Consider the following 26,371-nt stretch of genomic DNA (forward strand, 5'->3'; position numbering starts at 1 on the left):
AGCCCCAGTATATACCCACACAGGATCCCCAGCCCCAGTATATACCCACACAGGATCACCAGCCCAAGTATATACCAACACAGGAACCCCAGCCCCAGTATATACCCACACAGGAACCCCAGCCCCAGTATATACCCACACAGGAACCCCAGCCCCAATATATACCAACACAGGAACCCCAGCCCCAGTAGATACCCACACAGGAACCCCAGCCCCAGTATATACCCACACAGGAACCCCAGCCCCAGTATATACCCACACAGGATCCCCAGCCCCAGTATATACCCACACAGGATCACCAGCCCAAGTATATACCAACACAGGAACCCCAGCCCCAGTATATACCCACACAGGAACCCCAGCCCCAGTATATACCCACACAGGAACCCCAGCCCCAATATATACCAACACAGGAACCCCAGCCCCAGTAGATACCCACACAGGAACCCCAGCCCCATATATACCAACACAGGAACCCCAGCCCCATATATACCAACACAGGAACCCCAGCCCCAGTATATACCAACACAGGAACCCCAGCCCCTGTATATACCCACACAGGAACCCCAGCCCCAGTATATACCAACACAGGTTCCCCAGTCCCAGTATACACCCACACAGGACCCCCAGCCCCAATATATACCCACACAGGAACCCCATTCCCAGTATATACCCACACAGGAACTCCAGCCCCTGTATATACAACACAGGATCCCCAGCCCCAGTATATACCCACACAGGACCCCCAGCCCCAGTATATACCCACACAGGATCCCTAACCCAAATATATACCAACACAGGATCCCCAGCCCCAGTATATACCAACACAGGAATCCCAGCCCCAGTATATACCAACACAGGATCCCCAGCCCCAGTCTATACCCACACAGGACCCCCAGCCCCAGTATATACCCAGACACGAAACCCAGCCCCAGTATATACCCACACAGGATCCCCAGCCCCAGTATATACCCACACAGGATCTCCAGCCCAAGTATATACCCACACAGGATCTCCAGCCCAAGTATATACCAACACAGGAACCCCAGCCCCAGTATATACCCACACAGGATCCCCAGCCCCAGTATATACCCACACAGGATCTCCAGCCCAAGTATATACCAACACAGGAACCCCAGCCCCAGTATATACCCACACAGGAACCCCAGCCCCAGTATATACCCACACAGGTACCCCAGCCCCAGTATATACCAACACAGGAACCCCAGCCCCAGTAGATACCAACACAGGAACCCCATTCCCAATATATACCAACCCATGATCCCCAGCCCCAGTATATACCAACACAGGATCCCCAGCCCCAGTATATACCAACACAGGAACCCCAGCCCCAGTATATACCCACACAGGAACCCCAGCCCCAGTATATACCAACACAGGAACCCCAGCCCCAGTTTATACCCACACAGGAAACCCAGTATATACCCACACAGGAACCCCAGCCCCAGTATATACCCACACAGGAACCCCAGGCCCATTATATACCAACACAGTAACCCTAGCCCCAGTATATACCACACAGGAATCCCAGCCCCAGTATATACCCACACAGGATCCCCAGCCCCAGTATATACCCACACAGGACCCCAAGCCCCAGTATATACCCACACAGGAACCCCAGCCCCAGTATATACCCACACAGGAACCCCAGCCCCAGTATATACCCACACAGGAACCCCAGCCGCAGTATATACCAACACAGGAACCACAACCCCAGTATATACCAACACAGGATCCCCAGCCCCAGTATATACCCACACAGGATGCCCAGCCACAATATATACCCACACAGGAACCCCAGCCCCAGTATATACCCACACAGGAACCCCAGCCGCAGTATATACCAACGCAGGAACCCCAGCCCCAGTCTATACCCACACAGGAACCCCAGCCGCAGAATATACCAACACAGGATCCCCAGCCCCAGTATATACCCACACAGGAACCCCAGCCCCAGTATATACCCACACAGGTACCCCAGCCCCAGTATATACCCACACAGGAAACCCAGCCCCAGTATATACCCACACAGGAACCCCAGCCCCAGTATATACCAACACAGGAACCCCAGCCCCAGTATCTACCCACACAGGAACCCCAGCCCCAGTATATACCCACACAGGTACCCCAGCCCCAGTATATACCCACACAGGAAACCCAGCCCCAGTATATACCCACACAGGAACCCCAGCCCCAGTATATACCAACACAGGAACCCCAGCCCCAGTATATACCCACACAGGAACCCCAGTATATACCCACATAGGAACCCCAGCCGCAGTGTATACCCACACAGGAACCTCAGCCCCAGTATATACCAACACAGGAACCCCAGCCCCAGTATATACCCAAACAGGATCCCCAGCCCCAGTATATACCAACACAGGATCTCCAGCCCAAGTATATACCAACACAGGAACCCCAGCCCCAGTATATACCCACACAGGAACCACAGCCCCGTATATACCCACACAGGTACCTCAGCCCCAGTATATACCAACACAGGAACCCCAGCCCCAGTATATACCCACACAGGAACCACAGCCCCAGTATATACCAACACAGGAACCCCAGCACCAGTTTATACCCACACAGGAACCCCAGTATATACCCACACAGGAACCCCAGCCCCATTATATACCCACACAGGAACCCCAGGCCCATTATATACCAACACAGTAACCCTAGCCCCAGTATATACCACACAGGAATCCCAGCCCCAGTATATACCCACACAGGATCCCCAGCCCCAGTATATACCCACACAGGACCCCAAGCCCCAATATATACCCTCACAGGAACCACCGCCCAAGTATATACCAACAAAGGAACCCCAGCCCCAGTTTATACCCACACAGGAACCCCAGTATATACCCACACAGGAACCCCAGCCCCAGTATATACCCACACAGGAACCCCAGGCCCATTATATACCCACACAGGATCACCAGCCCAAGTATATACCAACACAGGAACCCCAGCCCCAGTATATACCCACACAGGAACCCCAGCCCCAGTATATACCCACACAGGAACCCCAGCCCCAATATATACCAACACAGGAACCCCAGCCCCAGTAGATACCCACACAGGAACCCCAGCCCCAGTATATACCCACACAGGAACCCCAGTCCCATTATATACCAACAGAGTAACCCTAGCCCCAGTATATACCACACAGGAATCCCAGCCCCAGTATAGACCCACACAGGATCCCCAGCCCCAGTAGATACCCACACAGGAACCCCAGCCCCAGTTTATACCCACACAGGAAACCCAGTATATACCCACACAGGAACCCCATCCCCAGTATATACCCACACAGGAACCCCAGGCCCATTATATACCAACACAGTAGCCCTAGCCCCAGTATATACCACACAGGAATCCCAGCCCCAGTATAGACCCACACAGGATCCCAAGCCCCAGTATATACCCACACAGGAACACCAGCCGCAGTATATACCAACACAGGAACCACAGCCCCAGTATATACCAACACAGGATCCCCAGCCCCAGTATATACCCACACAGGATCCCCAGCCACAATATATACCCACACAGGAACCCCATCCCCAGTATATACCCACACAGGAAACCCAGCCCCAGTATATACCAACACAGGAACCCCAGCCCCAGTCTATACCCACACAGTAACCCCAGCCGCAGTATATACCAACACAGGAACCCCAGCCCCAGTATATACCCACACAGGAACCCCAGCCCCAGTATATACCCACACAGGAAACCCAGCCCCAGTATCTACCCACACAGGAACCCCAGCCCCAGTATATACCCACACAGGTACCCCAGCCCCAGTATATACCAACACAGGAACCCCAGCCCCAATATATACCAACAGAGGAACCCCAGCCCAAGTATATGCCAACACAGGAACCCCAGCCCCAGTATATACCCACACAGGAACCCCAGCCCCAGTATATACCAACATAGGAACCCCAGCCCCAGTATATACCAACACAGGTACCCCAGCCCCAGTATATACCCACACAGGACCCCCAGCCCCAATATATACCCACACAGGAACCCCATTCCCAGTATATACCCACACAGGAACTCCAGCCCCAGTATATACCAACACATGATCCGCAGCCCCGGGTTTATACCAACACAGGACCCCCAGCCCCAGTATATACCCACACAGGAACCTTAGCCCCAGTATATACCCACACGGGATCCCTAGCCCAAATATATACACACACAGGATCCCCAGCCCCAGTATATACCAACACAGGAACCCCATCCCCAGTATATACCCACACAGGAACCCCAGCCCCAGTATATACCCACACAGGAACCCCAGCCCCAGTATATACCAACACAGGATCCCCAGCCCCAGTATATACCCACACAGGACCCCCAGCCCCAGTATATACCCACACAGGATCCCCAACCCAAATATATACCAACACAGGATCCCCAGCCCAAATATATACCCACACAGGAACCCCAGCCCCAGTATATACCCACACAGGAACACCAGCCCCAGTATATACCAACACAGGATCCTAGCCCAAGTATATAACCACACAGGAACCCCAGCCCCAGTATATACCCACACAGGATCTCCAAGCCACAATATAGACACACACAGGAACCCCAGCCGCAGTATATACCCACACAGGAACACCAGCCCCAGTATATACCAACACAGGAACCCCAGCCCCAATATATACCCACACAGGAACCCCAGCCCCAGTATATACCCACACAGGAACCCCAGCCCCAGTATATACCCACACAGGTACCCCAGCCCCAGTATATACCAACACAGGAACCCCAGCCCCAATATATACCAACACAGGAATCCCAGCCTCAGTATATACCCACACAGGAACCCCAGCCCCAGTATATACCCACACAGGTACCCCAGCCCCAGTATATACCCACACAGGAACCCCAGCCCCAGTATATACCCACACAGGTACCCCAGCCCCAGTATATACCAACACAGGAACCCCAGCCCAAGTATATACCAACACAGGTTCCCCAGTCCCAGTATATACCCACACAGGAACCCCAGCCCCAGTATATACCAACATAGGAACCCCAGCCCCAGTATATACCAACACAGGTACCCCAGCCACAGTATATACCCACACAGGACCCCCAGCCCCAATATATACCCACACAGGAACCCCATTCCCAGTATATACCCACACAGGAACTCCAGCCCCAGTATATACCAACACATGATCCGCAGCCCCGGGTTTATACCAACACAGGACCCCCAGCCCCAGTATATACCCACACAGGAACCTTAGCCCCAGTATATACCCACACAGGATCCCTAGCCCAAATATATACACACACAGGATCCCCAGCCCCAGTATATACCAACACAGGAACCCCATCCCCAGTATATACCCACACAGGAACCCCAGCCCCAGTATATACCCACACAGGAACCCCAGCCCCAGTATATACCAACACATGATCCCCAGCCCCAGTATATACCAACACAGGATCCCCAGCCCCAGTATATACCCACACAGGACCCCCAGCCCCAGTATATACCCACACAGGATCCCCAACCCAAATATATACCAACACAGGATCCCCAGCCCAAATATATACCCACACAGGAACCCCAGCCCCAGTATATACCCACACAGGAACACCAGCCCCAGTATATACCAACACAGGATCCTAGCCCCAGTATATAACCACACAGGATCCCCAGCCCCAGTATATACCCACACAGGATCCCCAGCCACAATATATACCCACACAGGAACCCCAGCCCCAGTATATACCCACACAGGAAACCCATCCCCAGTCTATACCCACACAGGAACCCCATCCCCAGTATATACCCACACAGGAACCCCAGCCGCAGTATATACCCACACAGGAACCCCAGCCCCAGTATATACCAACACATGATCCCCAGCCCCAGTATATACCAACACAGGATCCCCAGACCCAGTATATACCCACACAGGACCCCCAGCCCCAGTATATACCCACACAGGATCCCCAACCCAAATATATACCAACACAGGATCCCCAGCCCAAATATATACCCACACAGGAACCCCAGCCCCAGTATATACCCACACAGGAACACCAGCCCCAGTATATACCAACACAGGATCCTAGCCCCAGTATATAACCACACAGGATCCCCAGCCCCAGTATATACCCACACAGGTACCCCAGCCCCAGTATATACCCACACAGGAAACCCATCCCCAGTCTATACCCACACAGGAACCCCAGCCCCAGTATATACCCACACAGGAACCCCAGCCGCAGTATATACCAACACAGGAACCCCAGCCCCAGTATATACCCACACAGGAACCCCAGCCGCAGTATATACCAACACAGGATCCCCAGCCGCAGTATATACCCACACAGGAACCCCAGCCGCAGTATATACCAACACAGGAACCCCAGCCCCAGTATATACCCACACAGGAAACCCATCCCCAGTCTATACCCACACAGGAGCCCCAGCCCCAGTATATACCCACACAGGAACCCCAGCCGCAGTATATACCAACACAGGAACCCCAGCCCCAGTATATACCCACACAGGAACCCCAGCCGCAGTATATACCAACACAGGTACCCCAGCCCCAGTATATACCCACACAGGACCCCCAGCCCCAATATATACCCACACAGGAACCCCATTCCCAGTATATACCCACACAGGAACTCCAGCCCCAGTATATACCAACACATGATCCGCAGCCCCGGGTTTATACCAACACAGGACCCCCAGCCCCAGTATATACCCACACAGGAACCTTAGCCCCAGTATATACCCACACGGGATCCCTAGCCCAAATATATACACACACAGGATCCCCAGCCCCAGTATATACCAACACAGGAACCCCATCCCCAGTATATACCCACACAGGAACCCCAGCCCCAGTATATACCCACACAGGAACCCCAGCCCCAGTATATACCAACACAGGATCCCCAGCCCCAGTATATACCCACACAGGACCCCCAGCCCCAGTATATACCCACACAGGATCCCCAACCCAAATATATACCAACACAGGATCCCCAGCCCAAATATATACCCACACAGGAACCCCAGCCCCAGTATATACCCACACAGGAACACCAGCCCCAGTATATACCAACACAGGATCCTAGCCCCAGTATATAACCACACAGGAACCCCAGCCCCAGTATATACCCACACAGGATTCCCAGCCACAATATATACCCACACAGGAACCCCAGCCGCAGTATATACCCACACAGGAACACCAGCCCCAGTATATACCAACACAGGAACCCCAGCCCCAATATATACCCACACAGGAACCCCAGCCCCAGTATATACCCACACAGGAACCCCAGCCCCAGTATATACCCACACAGGTACCCCAGCCCCAGTATATACCAACACAGGAACCCCAGCCCCAATATATACCAACACAGGAATCCCAGCCTCAGTATATACCCACACAGGAACCCCAGCCCCAGTATATACCCACACAGGTACCCCAGCCCCAGTATATACCCACACAGGAACCCCAGCCCCAGTATATACCCACACAGGTACCCCAGCCCCAGTATATACCAACACAGGAACCCCAGCCCAAGTATATACCAACACAGGTTCCCCAGTCCCAGTATATACCCACACAGGAACCCCAGCCCCAGTATATACCAACATAGGAACCCCAGCCCCAGTATATACCAACACAGGTACCCCAGCCACAGTATATACCCACACAGGACCCCCAGCCCCAATATATGCCCACACAGGAACCCCATTCCCAGTATATACCCACACAGGAACTCCAGCCCCAGTATATACCAACACATGATCCGCAGCCCCGGGTTTATACCAACACAGGACCCCCAGCCCCAGTATATACCCACACAGGAACCTTAGCCCCAGTATATACCCACACAGGATCCCTAGCCCAAATATATACACACACAGGATCCCCAGCCCCAGTATATACCAACACAGGAACCCCATCCCCAGTATATACCCACACAGGAACCCCAGCCCCAGTATATACCCACACAGGAACCCCAGCCCCAGTATATACCAACACATGATCCCCAGCCCCAGTATATACCAACACAGGATCCCCAGCCCCAGTATATACCCACACAGGACCCCCAGCCCCAGTATATACCCACACAGGATCCCCAACCCAAATATATACCAACACAGGATCCCCAGCCCAAATATATACCCACACAGGAACCCCAGCCCCAGTATATACCCACACAGGAACACCAGCCCCAGTATATACCAACACAGGATCCTAGCCCCAGTATATAACCACACAGGATCCCCAGCCCCAGTATATACCCACACAGAATCCCCAGCCACAATATATACCCACACAGGAACCCCAGCCCCAGTATATACCCACACAGGAAACCCATCCCCAGTCTATACCCACACAGGAACCCCATCCCCAGTATATACCCACACAGGAACCCCAGCCGCAGTATATACCCACACAGGAACCCCAGCCCCAGTATATACCAACACATGATCCCCAGCCCCAGTATATACCAACACAGGATCCCCAACCCAAATATATACCAACACAGGATCCCCAGCCCAAATATATACCCACACAGGAACCCCAGCCCCAGTATATACCCACACAGGAACACCAGCCCCAGTATATACCAACACAGGATCCTAGCCCCAGTATATAACCACACAGGATCCCCAGCCCCAGTATATACCCACACAGGTACCCCAGCCCCAGTATATACCCACACAGGAAACCCATCCCCAGTCTATACCCACACAGGAACCCCAGCCCCAGTATATACCCACACAGGAACCCCAGCCGCAGTATATACCAACACAGGAACCCCAGCCCCAGTATATACCCACACAGGAACCCCAGCCGCAGTATATACCAACACAGGATCCCCAGCCGCAGTATATACCCACACAGGAACCCCAGCCGCAGTATATACCAACACAGGAACCCCAGCCCCAGTATATACCCACACAGGAAACCCATCCCCAGTCTATACCCACACAGGAGCCCCAGCCCCAGTATATACCCACACAGGAACCCCAGCCGCAGTATATACCAACACAGGAACCCCAGCCCCAGTATATACCCACACAGGAACCCCAGCCGCAGTATATACCAACACAGGATCCCCAGCCCCAGTATATACCCACACAGGATCTCCAGCCCAAGTATATACCAACACAGGAACCCCAGCCCCAATATATACCAACAGAGGAACCCCAGCCCCAGTATATACCCCAGTATATACCAACAGAGGAACCCCATCCCCAGTATATACCCACACAGGAACCCCAGCCGCAGTATATACCCACACAGGAACCCCAGCCCCAGTATATACCAACACATGATCCCCAGCCCCAGTATATACCAACACAGGATCCCCAACCCAAATATATACCAACACAGGATCCCCAGCCCAAATATATACCCACACAGGAACCCCAGCCCCAGTATATACCCACACAGGAACACCAGCCCCAGTATATACCAACACAGGATCCTAGCCCCAGTATATAACCACACAGGATCCCCAGCCCCAGTATATACCCACACAGGTACCCCAGCCCCAGTATATACCCACACAGGAAACCCATCCCCAGTCTATACCCACACAGGAACCCCAGCCCCAGTATATACCCACACAGGAACCCCAGCCGCAGTATATACCAACACAGGAACCCCAGCCCCAGTATATACCCACACAGGAACCCCAGCCGCAGTATATACCAACACAGGATCCCCAGCCGCAGTATATACCCACACAGGAACCCCAGCCGCAGTATATACCAACACAGGAACCCCAGCCCCAGTATATACCCACACAGGAAACCCATCCCCAGTCTATACCCACACAGGAGCCCCAGCCCCAGTATATACCCACACAGGAACCCCAGCCGCAGTATATACCAACACAGGAACCCCAGCCCCAGTATATACCCACACAGGAACCCCAGCCGCAGTATATACCAACACAGGATCCCCAGCCCCAGTATATACCCACACAGGATCTCCAGCCCAAGTATATACCAACACAGGAACCCCAGCCCCAATATATACCAACAGAGGAACCCCAGCCCCAGTATATACCCCAGTATATACCAACACAGGAACCCCAGCCCCAGTATATACCCACACAGGAACCCCAGCCGCAGTATATACCAACACAGGATCCCCAGCCGCAGTATATACCCACACAGGAACCCCAGCCGCAGTATATACCAACACAGGAACCCCAGCCCCAGTATATACCCACACAGGAAACCCATCCCCAGTCTATACCCACACAGGAGCCCCAGCCCCAGTATATACCCACACAGGAACCCCAGCCGCAGTATATACCAACACAGGAACCCCAGCCCCAGTATATACCCACACAGGAACCCCAGCCGCAGTATATACCAACACAGGATCCCCAGCCCCAGTATATACCCACACAGGATCTCCAGCCCAAGTATATACCAACACAGGAACCCCAGCCCCAATATATACCAACAGAGGAACCCCAGCCCCAGTATATACCAACAGAGGAACCCCAGCCCCAGTATATACCAACACAGGAACCCCAGCCCCAGTATATACCAACACAGGAATCCCAGCCTCAGTATATACCCACACAGGAACCCCAGCTCCAGTATATACCCACACAGGTACCCCAGCCCCAGTATATACCCACACAGGAACCCCAGCCCCATATATACCCACACAGGAACCCCAGCCCCATATACAGTGGGGAGAACAAGTATTTGATACACTGCCGATTTTGCAGGTTTTCCTACTTACAAAGCATGTAGAGGTCTGTCATTTTTATCATAGGTACACTTCAACTGTGAGAGACGGAATCTAAAACAAAAATCCAGAAAATCACATTGTATGATTTTTAAGTAATTAATTTGCATTTTATTGCATGACATAAGTATTTGATCACCTACCAACCAGTAAGAATTCCGGCTCTTACAGACCTGTTAGTTTTTCTTTAAGAAGCCCTCCTGTTCTCCACTCATTACCTGTATTAACTGCACCTGTTTGAACTCGTTACCTGTATAAAAGACACCTGTCCACACACTCAATCAAACAGACTCCAACCTCTCCACAATGGCCAAGACCAGAGAGCTGTGTAAGGACATCAGGGATAAATTGTAGACCTGTACAAGGCTGGGATGGGCTACAGGACAATAGCCAAGCAGCTTGGTGAGAAGGCAACAACTGTTGGCACAATTATTAGAAAATGGAAGAAGTTCAAGATGACGGTCAATCACCCTCGGTCTGGGGCTCCATGCAAGATCTCACCTCGTGGGGCATCAATGATCATGAGGAATGTGAGGGATCAGCCCAGAACTACACGGCAGGACCTGGTCAATGACCTGAAGAGAGCTGGGACCACAGTCTCAAAGAAAACCATTAGTAACACACTACGCCGTCATGGATTAAAATCCTGCAGCGCACGCAAGGTCCCCCTGCTCAAGCCAGCGCATGTCCAGGCCCGTCTGAAGTTTGCCAATGACCATCTGGATGATCCAGAGGAGGAATGGGAGAAGGTCATGTGGTCTGATGAGACAAAAATAGAGCTTTTTGCTCTAAACTCCACTCGCCGTGTTTGGAGGAATAGAAGGATGAGTACAACCCCAAGAACACCATCCCAACCGTGAAGCATGGAGGTGGAAACATCATTCTTTGGGGATGCTTTTCTGCAAAGGGGACAGGACGACTGCACCGTATTGAGGGGAGGATGGATGGGGCCATGTATCGCGAGATCTTGACCAACAACCTCCTTCCCTCAGTAAGAGCATTGAAGATGGGTCGTGGCTGGGTCTTCCAGCATGACAACGACCCGAAACACACAGCCAGGGCAACTAAGGAGTGGCTCCGTAAGAAGCATCTCAAGGTCCTGGAGTGGCCTAGCCAGTCTCCAGACCTGAACCCAATAGAAAATCTTTGGAGGGAGCCGAAAGTCCGTATTGCCCAGCGACAGCCCCGAAACCTGAAGGATCTGGAGAAGGTCTGTATGGAGGAGTGGGCCAAAATCCCTGCTGCAGTGTGTGCAAACCTGGTCAAGAACTACAGGAAACGTATGATCTCTGTAATTGCAAACTAAGGTTTCTGTACCAAATATTCAGTTCTGCTTTTCTGATGCATCAAATACTTATGTCATGCAATAAAATGCAAATTAATTACTTAAAAATCATACAATGTGATTTTCTGGATTTTTGTTTTAGATTCCTTCTCTCATAGTTGAAGTGTACCTATGATAAAAATTACAGACCTCTACATGCTTTGTAAGTAGGAAAACCTGCAAAATTGTCAGTGTATCAAATACTTGTTCTCCCCACTGTATACCCACACAGGAACCCCAGTCCCAGTATATACCCACACAGGAACCCCAGCCCCAGTATATACCAACACATGATCCCCAGCCCCAGTTTATACCAACACAGGAACCCCAGCCCCAGTATATACCAACACAGGATCCCCAGCCCCAGTATATACCCACACAGGACCCCCAGCCCCAGTATATACCCACACAGGATCCCCAACCCAAATATATACCCACACAGGAAACCCATCCCCAGTCTATACCCACACAGGAGCCCCAGCCCCAGTATATACCCACACAGGAACCCCAGCCGCAGTATATACCAACACAGGAACCCCAGCCCCAGTATATACCCACACAGGAACCCCAGCCGCAGTATATACCCACACAGGAACCCCAGCCCCAGTATATACCCCAGTATATACCAACAGAGGAACCCCAGCCCCAGTATATACCAACACAGGAACCCCAGCCCCAGTATATACCAACACAGGAATCCCAGCCTCAGTATATACCCACACAGGAACCCCAGCCCCAGTATATACCCACACAGGTACCCCAGCCCCAGTATATACCCACACAGGAACCCCAGCCCCATATATACCCACACAGGAACCCCAGCCCCATATATACCCACACAGGATCCCCAGCCCCAGTATATACCCACACAGGACCCCCAGCCCCAGTATATACCCACACAGGATCCCCAACCCAAATATATACCAACACAGGATCCCCAGCCCCAGTATATACCCACACAGGAACCCCAGCCCCAGTATATACCCACACAGGATCCCCAACCCAAATATATACCAACACAGGAACCCCAGCCCAAATATATACCCACACAGGAACCCCAGCCCCAGTATATACCCACACAGGAACACCAGCCCCAGTAAATACCAACACAGGATCCTAGCCCCAGTATATAACCACACAGGATCCCCAGCCCCAGTATATACCCACACAGGATCCCCAGCCACAATATATACCCACACAGGAACCCCAGCCCCAGTATATACCCACACAGGAAACCCATCCCCAGTCTATACCCACACAGGAACCCCAGCCCCAGTATATACCCACACAGGAACCCCAGCCGCAGTATATACCAACACAGGAATCCCAGCCCCAGTCTATACCCACACAGGAACCCCAGCCGCAGTATATACCAACACAGGATCCCCAGCCCCAGTATATACCCACACAGGATCTCCAGCCCAAGTATATACCAACACAGGAACCCCAGCCCCAATATATACCAACAGAGGAACCCCAGCCCCAGTATATACCCACACAGGTACCCCAGCCCCAGTATATACCAACGGAGGAACCCCAGCCCCAATATATACCAACAGAGGAACCCCAGCCCCAGTATATACCAACACAGGTACCCCAGCCCCAGTATATACCCACACAGGAACCCCAGCCCCAGTATATACCCACACAGGAACCCCAGCCCCAGTATATACCCACACAGGTACCCCAGCCCCAGTATATACCAACACAGGATCCCCAGCCCCAGTATATACCAACACAGGAACCCCAGCCCCTGTATATACCCACACAGGAACCCCAGCCCCAGTATATACCAACACAGGTTCCCCAGTCCCAGTATACACCCACACAGGACCCCCAGCCCCAATATATACCCACACAGGAACCCCATTCCCAGTATATACCCACACAGGAACTCCAGCCCCAGTATATACCAACACATGATCCGCAGCCCCGGGTTTATACCAACACAGGACCCCCAGCCCCAGTATATACCAACCCATGATCCCCAGCCCCAGTATATACCAACACAGGAACCCCATCCCCAGTATATACCCACACAGGAACCCCAGCCCCAGTATATACCCACACAGGAACCCCAGCCCCAGTATATACCAACACATGATCCCCAGCCCCAGTTTATACCAACACAGGATCCCCAGCCCTAGTATATACCTACACAGGACCCCCGGCCCCAGTATATACCCACACAGGATCCCCAACCCAAATATATACCAACACAGGAATCCCAGCCTCAGTATATACCCACACAGGAACCCCAGCCCCAGTATATACCCACACAGGTACCCCAGCCCCAGTATATACCCACACAGGAACCCCAGCCCCATATATACCCACACAGGAACCCCAGCCCCATATATACCCACACAGGAACCCCAGCCCCAGTATATACCCACACAGGAACCCCAGCCCCAGTATATACCAACACATGATCCCCAGCCCCATTTTATACCAACACAGGAACCCCAGCCCCAGTATATACCAACACAGGATCCCCAGCCCCAGTATATACCCACACAGGACCCCCAGCCCCAGTATATACCCACACAGGATCTCCAACCCAAATATATACCCACACAGGAAACCCATCCCCAGTCTATACCCACACAGGAGCCCCAGCCCCAGTGTATACCCACACAGGAACCCCAGCCGCAGTATATACCAACACAGGAACCCCAGCCCCAGTATATACCCACACAGGAACCCCAGCCGCAGTATATACCAACACAGGATCCCCAGCCCCAGTATATACCCACACAGGATCTCCAGCCCAAGTATATACCAACACAGGAACCCCAGCCCCAATATATACCAACAGAGGAACCCCAGCCCCAGTATATACCCCAGTATATACCAACAGAGGAACCCCAGCCCCAGTATATACCAACACAGGAACCCCAGCCCCAGTATATACCAACACAGGAATCCCAGCCTCAGTATATACCCACACAGGAACCCCAGCCCCAGTATATACCCACACAGGTACCCCAGCCCCAGTATATACCCACACAGGAACCCCAGCCCCATATATACCCACACAGGAACCCCAGCCCCAGTATATACCCACACAGGAACCCCAGCCCCAGTATATACCAACACATGATCCCCAGCCCCAGTTTATACCAACACAGGAACCCCAGCCCCAGTATATACCAACCCAGGATCCCCAGCCCCAGTATATACCCACACAGGACCCCCAGCCCCAGTATATACCCACACAGGATCCCCAACCCAAATATATACCAACACAGGATCCCCAGCCCCAGTATATACCCACACAGGAACCCCAGCCCCAGTATATACCCACACAGGATCCCCAACCCAAATATATACCAACACAGGATCCCCAGCCCAAATATATACCCACACAGGAACCCCAGCCCCAGTATATACCCACACAGGAACACCAGCCCCAGTATATACCAACACAGGATCCTAGCCCCAGTATATAACCACACAGGATCCCCAGCCCCAGTATATACCCACACAGGATCCCCAGCCACAATATATACCCACACAGGAACCCCAGCCCCAGTATATACCCACACAGGAAACCCATCCCCAGTCTATACCCACACAGGAACCCCAGCCCCAGTATATACCCACACAGGAACCCCAGCCGCAGTATATACCAACACAGGAATCCCAGCCCCAGTCTATACCCACACAGGAACCCCAGCCGCAGTATATACCAACACAGGATCCCCAGCCCCAGTATATACCCACACAGGATCTCCAGCCCAAGTATATACCAACACAGGAACCCCAGCCCCAATATATACCAACAGAGGAACCCCAGCCCCAGTATATACCCACACAGGTACCCCAGCCCCAGTATATACCAACGGAGGAACCCCAGCCCCAATATATACCAACATAGGAACCCCAGCCCCAGTATATACCAACACAGGTACCCCAGCCCCAGTATATACCCACACAGGAACCCCAGCCCCAGTATATACCCACACAGGAACCCCAGCCCCAGTATATACCCACACAGGTACCCCAGCCCCAGTATATACCAACACAGGAACCCCAGCCCCAATATATACCAACACAGGAATCCCAGCCTCAGTATATACCCACACAGGAACCCCAGCCCCAGTATATACCCACACAGGTAACCCAGCCCCAGTATCTACCAACACAGGAACCCCAGCCCCAGTATATACCAACACAGGAACCCCAGCCCCTGTATATACCCACACAGGAACCCCAGCCCCAGTATATACCAACACAGGTTCCCCAGTCCCAGTATACACCCACACAGGACCCCCAGCCCCAATATATACCCACACAGGAACCCCATTCCCAGTATATACCCACACAGGAACTCCAGCCCCAGTATATACCAACACATGATCCGCAGCCCCGGGTTTATACCAACACAGGACCCCCAGCCCCAGTATATACCAACCCATGATCCCCAGCCCCAGTATTTACCAACACAGGAACCCCATCCCCAGTATATACCCACACAGGAACCCCAGCCCCAGTATATACCCACACAGGAACCCCAGCCCCAGTATATACCAACACATGATCCCCAGCCCCAGTTTATACCAACACAGGATCCCCAGCCCTAGTATATACCTACACAGGACCCCCGGCCCCAGTATATACCCACACAGGATCCCCAACCCAAATATATACCAACACAGGATCCCCAGCCCAAATATATACCCACACAGGATCCCCAGCCCAAATATATACCCACACAGGAACCCCAGCCCAAATATATACCCACACAGGATCCCCAGCCCCAGTATATACCCACACAGGAACACCAGCCCCAGTATATACCAACACAGGATCCTAGCCCCAGTATATACCAACACAGGAACCCCAGCCCCAGTATATACCCACACACGAAACCCAGCCCAAATATATAGCCACACAGGAACCCCAGCCCCAGTATATACCAACACAGGATCCCCAGCCCCAGTCTATACCCACACAAGACACCCAGCCCCAGTATATACCCACACACGAAACCCAGCCCAAATATATTACAACACAGGAACCCCAGCCCCAGTATATACCAACACAGGAATCTCAGCCCCAGTATATACCCAACACAGGATCCGCAGCCCCGGGTTTATACCAACACAGGACCCCCAGCCCCAGTATATACCAACACAGGAACCTCAGCCCTAGTATATACCCACACAGGATCCCCAGCCCCAGTATATACCCACACAGGGTCCCCAGCCCAAATATATTCCTCAGCCCCAGTATATACCTCAGATCCCGTATATACCTCAGACCCAGTATATACCTCAGACCCCGTATATACCTCTGCCCCACTATATACCTCAGTATATACCTCAGACCCAGTATAGACCCAGTATATATGCTCTGTCTGCCTGCCTGACTGTCTGCCTACCTGTCTATCTCTATCTCTATCTGTCTGTCTGTCTGTCTGTCTGTCTGTCTGTCTGTCTGTCTGTCTGTCTGTCTGTCTGTCTGTCTGTCTGTCTGTGTCTGTCTCTCTCTGTATCCCTCTCTCTGTCTGTCTCTCTGTATCTCTCTCTCTGTCTGTCTCTCTCTGTATCTCTCTCTCTGTATCTCTCTCTCTCTCCACACCCTTGTGGATCAGCAAATACCATCAGTGAATATGTCTGTTTGGTTGTGCTATCTCTGCTGCCCTCTCGTGGTCAGACGCATAACAACACCTAGCTCCTGAATCTTCTACATTCTACACCATACTCTATATAGTGCACTGGAATATCACTGGATTTGACATGTCTATTAAACCTCTCTCTCTCTCTGTGTTTCTCTCTCTGTTTCAGCTGAACTGGAGTTTGTTCAGATAGTAATCATAATGGTGGTGATGACAGTGATGGTGGTGGTGATTATCTGTCTGTTGAACCACAGGCTGTCTGCCCTGGCCTTCTTTAGCAGACAGACACACAGCCACGACCAGGACAGACAGCGGGATCAGGTCAACATGCAGCACGTCAGTACACACCTACCTACCTACCTACCTACCTACCTACCTACCTACCTACCTACCTACCTACCTACCTACCTACCTACCTACCTACCTACCTACCTACCTACCTACCTACCTACCTACCTACCTACCTACCTATCTTACCTACCTACCTACCTACCTACCTACCTACCTACCTACCTACCTACCTACCTACCTACCTATCTTACCTACCTACCTACCTACCTACCTACCTACCTACCTACCTACCTACCTACCTACCTACCTAATAAATGATGAGTGTGTGTGTGTGTGTGTGTGTGTGTGTGTGTGTGTGTGTGTGTGTGTGTGTGTGTGTGTGTGTGTGTGTGTGTGTGTGTGTGTGCATACATGGACCTATGTGTCAAGATTTTGATGTATGACTTAATTTGTCCTTAAACATTTTTTGTCCCCAGTGCAGAGAGCAGAGAGACAGAGAGATGGAGAGACTGAGAGAACAGAGAGACAGAGAGCAGAGTGGTGCAGAAGCCATCGTCTAGACTCTGATGCAGAGAGACAGAAAAAGACAGAGGCAGAGAAAGACAGAGAGACGGAGAAAGACAGAGACAGAGAGACGGAGAAAGACAGAAAGACAGAGAGGCAGAGAGACAGAGAGACAGAGGGACAGAGAAGACAGAGAGGCAGAGAGACAGCTAGTTAGAGAGGCATTAGGATAGCTGCTTCCTCCTCATTTTTATTGATGAGTCTGGCTGGGTGCAGTGAGCAGAGCTGGAGGAGCTAGGAGGAGCTGGGGGAGCAAGTAGGAGATAGGAGGAGCTAGAAGGTGCTGGGGGAGCTAGGAGGATCAAGTAGGAGCTAGGAGGTGCTGGGGGAGCTAGGAGGAGCAAGTAGGAGCTAGGAGGTGCTGGGGGAGCTAGGAGGAGCAAGTAGCAGATAGGAGGTGCTGGGGGAGCTAGGAGGAGCAAGTAGGAGCTAGGAGGTGCTGGGGGAGCTAGGAGGAGCAAGTAGCAGCTAGGAGGAGCTGGGGGAGCTAGGAGGAGCAAGTAGGAGCTAGGAGGTGCTGGGGGAGCTAGGAGGATCAAGTAGGAGCTAGGAGGTGCTGGGGGAGCTAGGAGGAGCAAGTAGGAGCTAGGAGGTGCTGGGGGAGCTAGGAGGAGCAAGTAGGAGCTAGGAGGTGCTGGGGGAGCTAGGAGGAGCAAGTAGCAGCTAGGAGGAGCTGGGGGAGCTGGATAAGCTGGAGGAGTTAGGAGGAGCTGGGGGAGCAAGTAGGAGCTAGGAGGAGCTGGGGGAGCTAGGATGAGCTGGAGGAGCTAGGAGGAGCTGGGGTAGCAAGTAGGAGCTAGGAGGAGCTAGAGGAGCTGGAGGAGCTAGGAGGAGCTGGGGGCACTAGGAGGAGCTAGGAGGAGCTAGAGGAGCTGGAGGAGCTAGGAGGAGCTGGGGGCACTAGGAGGAGCTAGGAGGAGCTAGGATGAGCTAGAAGGAGCTAGGAGGAGCTGGAGGAACTAGGGGGAGCAAGTAGGAGCTGGAGGAGCTAGGAGGAGCTGGAGGAACTAGGGGGAGCAAGTAGGAGCTGGAGGAGCTAGGAGGAGCTGGAGGAGCTAGTGGAGCTTGGAGGAGCTGGAGGAGCTGAAGAAGTTAGGAGGAGCTAGGAGGATAGTGCAGTGTACTGCTCCCGCTGCTGAGGAGAGGAGAGCGACTGGAGAGAGAGAAATGATAGAGAAGGAGATAGAGAAAGGAAGAAAGAGCAGATATAGACAGTGACAGAGAAAGAGAGATAGATGGATGGATGGATGGATGAGAACCAACCAAATCATGAGAAAACTAAAAGATAACTATTTGACACATTGGAAAGAATCAACAAAAAAACAGATCAAACTAGAATGTTATCTGGCCCCTAGAGTACACAGTGGCAGAATACCTGACCACTGTGACTGACCCAAACTTAAGGACAGCTTTGACTATGTACAGACCCAGTGAGCATAGCCTTGCTATTGAGAAAGGCCACCCTAAGCAGACCTGGCTCTCAAGAGAAGACAGGCTATATGCACACTGCCCACAGAATGGTCTCTGGTTGTCTGGGTAGTGTTTGATCTTCCTCCAGGGGCTGGCAGCAGGGAGGGAGGTGGCCTTTACGCTGTTGTATCATATTCCAGAATTCCAGAATCCTCTTATTCTGATTTTTCCCTCTTTCCAAATACTACTCTTCCCCTGTGTCTCTCACTTTGTTAGCTACCCTAGACTGTCATTATGTTAGTGTAATCAAACTGCAGATAAACCCAGCTGGTCCTGTCTAGATTTAGACCGTGGACCGTGGACAGTGGATTCTGAACACCAAACGCAGAGGAGAGGACTGTGTCACAAATGGCATGACACCCTATTCCCTATGTAGTGCACTGCTTTTGACCAGGGCCCATAAATAGGGAATAGGGTGCCTTTTGTGACACACACAAGAACTGCAGACTGCAGTGAGAGAGACAGTGAGAGATAGCTAGAAGGATAGGGAGACAGTGAGAGAGAGAGACAGTGAGAGAGTGAGAGATAGCTAGAAGGATAGGGAGACAGTGAGAGAGAGGGCTCCCCAGCCCCTTCCAGACACAGTGGGGCTCCCAGTCCCTTCCAGCCCCTTCCAGCCCCTTCCAGACACAGTAGGGCTCCCAGCCCCTTCCAGACACAGTGGGGCTCCCAGCCCCTTCCAGACACAGTGGGGCTCCCAGCCCCTTCCAGACACAGTGGGGCTCCCAGCCCCTTCCAGACACAGTGGGGCTCCCAGCCCCTTCCAGACACAGTGGGGCTCCCAGCCCCTTCCAGACACAGTGGGGCTCCCAGCCCCTTCCAGACACAGTGAGGCTCCCAGCCCCTTCCAGACACAGTGGGGCTCCCAGCCCCTTCCAGACACAGTGGGGCTCCCAGCCCCTTCCAGCCCCTTCCAGACACAGTGGGGCTCCCAGCCCCTTCCAGACACAGTGGAGCTCCCAGCCCCTTCCAGACACAGTGGGGCTCCCAGCCCCTTCCAGACACAGTGGGGCTCCCAGCCCCTTCCAGACACAGTGGGGCTCCCAGCCCCTTCCAGACACAGTGGGGCTCCCAGCCCCTTCCAGACACAGTGAGGCTCCCAGCCCCTTCCAGACACAGTGGGGCTCCCAGCCCCTTCCAGACACAGTGGGGCTCCCAGCCCCTTCCAGCCCCTTCCAGACACAGTGGGGCTCCCAGCCCCTTCCAGACACAGTGGAGCTCCCAGCCCCTTCCAGACACAGTGGGGCTCCCAGCCCCTTCCAGACACAGTGGGGCTCCCAGCCCCTTCCAGACACAGTGGGGCTCCCAGTCCCTTCCAGACACAGTGGGGCTCCCAGCCCCTTCCAGACACAGTGTGGCTCCCAGCCCCTTCCAGACACAGTGGGGCTCCCAGCCCCTTCCAGACACAGTGGGGCTCCCAGCCCCTTCCAGACAGAGTGGGGCTCCCAGCCCCTTCCAGACACAGTGGGGCTCCCAGCCCCTTCCAGACACAGTGGGGCTCCCAGCCCCTTCCAGACACAGTGGGGCTCCCAGCCCCTTCCAGACACAGTGGGGCTCCCAGCCCCTTCCAGACACAGAGTCCCTTCCAGACACAGTGAGGCTCCCAGCCTCTTTCAGACACAGTGGGGCTCCTAGCCCCTTCCAGACACAGTGGGGCTCCCAGCCCCTTCCAACCACAGTTTGGCGCCCAGCCCCTTCCAGACACAGTGGGGCTCCCAGCCCCTTCCAGCCCCTTCCAGACACAGTGGGATTCCCAGCCCCTTCCAGACACAGTGAGGCTCCCAGCCCCTTCCAGACACAGTGGGGCTCCCAGCCCCTTCCAGACACAGTGAGGCTCCCAGCCCCTTCCAGACACAGTGGGGCTCCCAGCCTCTTCCAGAAACAGTGAGGCTCCCAGCCCCTTCCAGACACAGTGGGGCTCCCAGCCCCTTCCAGACACAGTGGGGCTCCCAGCCCCTTCCAACCACAGTGGGGCTCCCAGCCCCTTCCAGACACAGTGGGGCTCCCAGCCCCTTCCAGACACAGTGGGGCTCCCAGTCCCTTCCAGACACAGTGGGGCTTCCAGCCCCTTCCAGACACAGTGGGGCTCCCAGCCCCTTCCAGACACAGTGGGGCTCCCAGCCCCTTCCAGACACAGTGGGGCTCCCAGCCCCTTCCAGACACAGTGGGGCTCCCAGCCCCTTCCAGACACAGTGGGGCTCCCAGTCCCTTCCAGACACAGTGGGGCTCCCAGCCCCTTCCAGACACAGTGTGGCTCCCAGCCCCTTCCAGACACAGTGGGGCTCCCAGCCCCTTCCAGACACAGTGGGGCTCCCAGCCCCTTCCAGACACAGTGGGGCTCCCAGCCCCTTCCAGACACAGTGGGGCTCCCAGTCCCTTCCAGACACAGTGGGGCTCCCAGCCCCTTCCAGACACAGTGGGGCTCCCAGCCCCTTCCAGACACAGTGGGGCTCCCAGCCCCTTCCAGACACAGTGGGGCTCCCAGCCCCTTCCAGACACAGTGGGGCTCCCAGCCCCTTCCAGACACAGTGGGGCTCCCAGCCCCTTCCAGACACAGTGAGGCTCCCAGCCCCTTCCAGACACAGTGGGGCTCCCAGCCCCTTCCAGACACAGTGGGGCTCCCAGCCCCTTCCAGCCCCTTCCAGACACAGTGGGGTTCCCAGCCCCTTCCAGACACAGTGTGGCTCCCAGCCCCTTCCAGACACAGTGGGGCTCCCAGCCCCTTCCAGACACAGTGGGGCTCCCAGCCCCTTCCAGACACAGTGGGGCTCCCAGCCCCTTCCAGACACAGTGGGGCTCCCAGCCCCTTCCAGACAGAGTGGGGCTCCCAGCCCCTTCCAGACACAGTGGGGCTCCCAGCCCCTTCCAGACACAGTGGGGCTCCCAGCCCCTTCCAGACACAGTGGGGCTCCCAGCCCCTTCCAGACACAGTGGGGCTCCCAGCACCTTCCAGACACAGTGAGGCTCCCAGCCCCTTTCAGACACAGTGGGGCTCCCAGCCCCTTCCAGACACAGTGGGGCTCCCAGCCCCTTCCAACCACAGTTTGGCGCCCAGCCCCTTCCAGACACAGTGGGGCTCCCAGCCCCTTCCAGCCCCTTCCAGACACAGTGGGACTCCCAGCCCCTTCCAGACACAGTGAGGCTCCCAGCCCCTTCCAGACACAGTGGGGCTCCCAGCCCCTTCCAGACACAGTGAGGCTCCCAGCCCCTTCCAGACACAGTGGGGCTCCCAGCCCCTTCCAGACACAGTGGGGCTCCCAGCCCCTTCCAGACACAGTGAGGCTCCCAGCCCCTTCCAGACACAGTGGGGCTCCCAGCCCCTTCCAGACACAGTGGGGCTCCCAGCCCCTTCCAACCACAGTGGGGCTCCCAGCCCCTTCCAGACACAGTGGGGCTCCCAGCCCCTTCCAGACACAGTGGGGCTCCCAGTCCCTTCCAGACACAGTGGGGCTTCCAGCCCCTTCCAGACACAGTGGGGCTCCCAGCCCCTTCCAGACACAGTGGGGCTCCCAGCCCTTTCCAGACACAGTGGGGCTCCCAGCCCCTTCCAGACACAGTGGGGCTCCCAGCCCCTTCCAGACACAGTGGGGCTCCCAGTCCCTTCCAGACACAGTGGGGCTCCCAGCCCCTTCCAGACACAGTGTGGCTCCCAGCCCCTTCCAGACACAGTGGGGCTCCCAGCCCCTTCCAGACACAGTGGGGCTCCCAGCCCCTTCCAGACACAGTGGGGCTCCCAGCCCCTTCCAGACACAGTGGGGCTCCCAGTCCCTTCCAGACACAGTGGGGCTCCCAGCCTCTTCCAGATACAGTGGGGCTCCCAGCCCCTTCCAGACACAGTGGGGCTCCCGGCTCCTCTCCTCCCTCCCTCCTTCTCTCTCTCCCTCTCCTTTACCTCTCTTTCTCTCTTCCTACCCCTCTCTCCTCTCTCCCTCGCACCTCTTCTCTTCCCCTCTCCTCTGCTCTCTCCCACCTCCTCTCTTTCTCTCTTCCTACCCCTCTCTCCTCTCTCCCTCGCACTTCTTCTCTTCCCCTCTCCTCTGCTCTCTCCCACCTCCTCTCTTTCTCTCTTCCTACCCCTCTCTCCTCTCTCCCTCCCTCCTTCTCTCTTTCCCTCTCCTCTACCTCTCTTTCTCCCTTCCTACCCCTCTCTCCTCTCTCTCTCCCACCTCTTCTCTTTCTCCTCTGCTCTCTCCATCCCCCACCCCCTTTCTTTCTCCCCTGTTCCTTCTCTCCCTCTCTCTTAATGTCTCTCTCTGTGCCTGTCTCTCGCAGGATGGCTGTGTGTGGCCAACCAACAGTTTGGTGATGCAGCAGGGAACCACAGAGGTGAGTGGGAAAAATGTACATCATGGATCGTCTACCGTTGTTCCTTGTACCTTGCATTGTCATTTGATAGGTTAACACAGTGTACCTTGCATTGTCATTTGATAGGTTAACACAGTATACCTTGCATTGTCATTTGATAGGTTAACACAGTGCAAGCCCCTTGACTGTGTTCCACTGGACCCCTGATATATTCAGAGCAGCTTCTCTGTCTCACTTGAATCAGATAATATACATTTAAAGTATAGTGTTAATATTTACTTAGCCTTGTGATTTGATATGCTGCTACACAGTGCAGTCCATAGCGTTGGTTAAATCCCTGAAGTACTGACTGCATCTCCCCCCCCCCCCCCCCCCCCCCTATAGGTGATGTATGGGCCCAGGCCGATCCAGGAGAGGTTCAACCCCCCCTCCTTTATGCAACGGGAGCATTTCAGCCGCTTCCAGCCCACCTACCCCTACCTGCAGCAGGACATTGACCTGCCGCCCACCATCTGTCTTTCTGATGGGGAGGAGCTGCCGCCCTATAAAGGCCCATGTACCTTACAGCTGAGAGACCCAGAGCAGCAGCTGGAGCTGAGCAGAGCATCCATCAGACCCCCCCCCAACAGGACCATCTTCCACAGCGACCTGATCCATGTTTACGTCCACAGCGGTGGCCCTCGGCCCCCCAGCAGTAACTCTGGTGTCAGTGCCGCCGAACGCATGGAGGGAATGCCTCCCACCTACAGCGAGGTCATAGGTCACTACCCAGGATCCTCTGTGTTTCACCACCAGAACCAGTACAGCAATAAAGAGCCGTTCGCCCAGTGGACAGGGAGCAAAGACAGGACACTGACAGACAGAGACAGGCAGATGAGCAACGAAAGCACAACCACCACAGGCTCCTCTGGCTCTGGCAAGGTCAAGGTCAAGGTCAAGGACAAGGAGAAGAATAGGGACAGACGACGGGACAAACCAGTGTGAGGGTGGTGGGGGGGGGGGTTGTACCTGGTCTGTACCAAACAGGACCCACCCCTCTCAGCTGAAGGGGAGTGGCCTCCTCTCAGCCTTCCCCATGCACAATACGAAGAAACCTGAGGGGCCAAGCTTACAAACACTCTTTTTGTATTCCTTCGTTCGGCGTTCAAGAGCTGTGGGCTTCTGCTTGAACACTAAGGCTTCGTAGCTCATTTCTTGTTTGTTTACTTTTGTATGCTTTTCATTTATTTAAAATAAGATTGTTGACACTGATTTTGTTTGAAAGACTGTACCCATTTATAGAAGTTATGGCTTTTATTGTCTTTAAAAAATAAATAAAAATTCCGGATCAGTGCACAAACCTCCAAACCAATTCAAATCCAAATTAGAGTGTTCATGATTCTGCTAAATCGATGGGATATATCATCAGAAATCTGAAGTTGACCTAACTCATTGTTTAAAAGCTTCTCCTAGTTTGATTGTTTGTGTGGGCTCCAGACGTTTTGAACGACTGGTTATTTTTCTGTTATCATCCACAACTCTGATCCAGCCTAACGTCCCCTGAAACTAACTCCAGCACGGCAGCTCAGTTTAAAGACACACTGAGTATACCAAACATATTGAGTTGCATCACCACCTTTCGCGCTCAGAACAGCCTCAATTCATCGGGTCACGGACTCTACAAGGTGTGGAAAGCGTTCCACAGGGATGCTGGCCCATGTTGACCACAATGCTTCCCACAGTTGTGTCAAGTAGGCTGGATGTCCTTTGGGTGGTGGACCGTTCTTGATACACACGGAGAACTGTTGAGCGTGAAAAACCCAGCAGAGTTGTAGTTCTGGACACTAACCGGTGCGCCTGGCACCTTTTACCATACCGTATTCAAAGGCACTTCATTTTCTTTTGTCTTGTCCAGTCAACCTCTGAATGGCACACATACACAATCCATGTCTCAATTGTCTCACGGCTTGAAAATCATTCTTTAACCTG

The 26,371-nt window shown here is 53.8% G+C and overlaps 1 protein-coding gene across 1 annotated transcript in view; it reads left to right on the forward strand.

Annotated features, from left to right (window-relative positions):
* ldlrad4a (low density lipoprotein receptor class A domain containing 4a) overlaps positions 1-25,742 on the forward strand; it is an 84,776-nt gene extending 59,034 nt beyond the window's left edge. The window contains exons 2-4 of the mRNA XM_071369087.1: positions 17,943-18,109; positions 24,371-24,424; positions 24,788-25,742. Of these exons, the coding sequence (XP_071225188.1) occupies positions 17,943-18,109; positions 24,371-24,424; positions 24,788-25,387 (821 nt within the window). The 3' untranslated portion in view covers positions 25,388-25,742. The remainder of the gene's footprint in view (positions 1-17,942; positions 18,110-24,370; positions 24,425-24,787) is intronic.
* Positions 25,743-26,371: the final 629 nt, after the last annotated feature.

The sequence above is a fragment of the Salvelinus alpinus genome, chromosome 26 (assembly GCF_045679555.1).
Source record: "Salvelinus alpinus chromosome 26, SLU_Salpinus.1, whole genome shotgun sequence".
In the NCBI taxonomy this organism is placed as follows: Eukaryota; Metazoa; Chordata; class Actinopteri; order Salmoniformes; family Salmonidae; genus Salvelinus; species Salvelinus alpinus.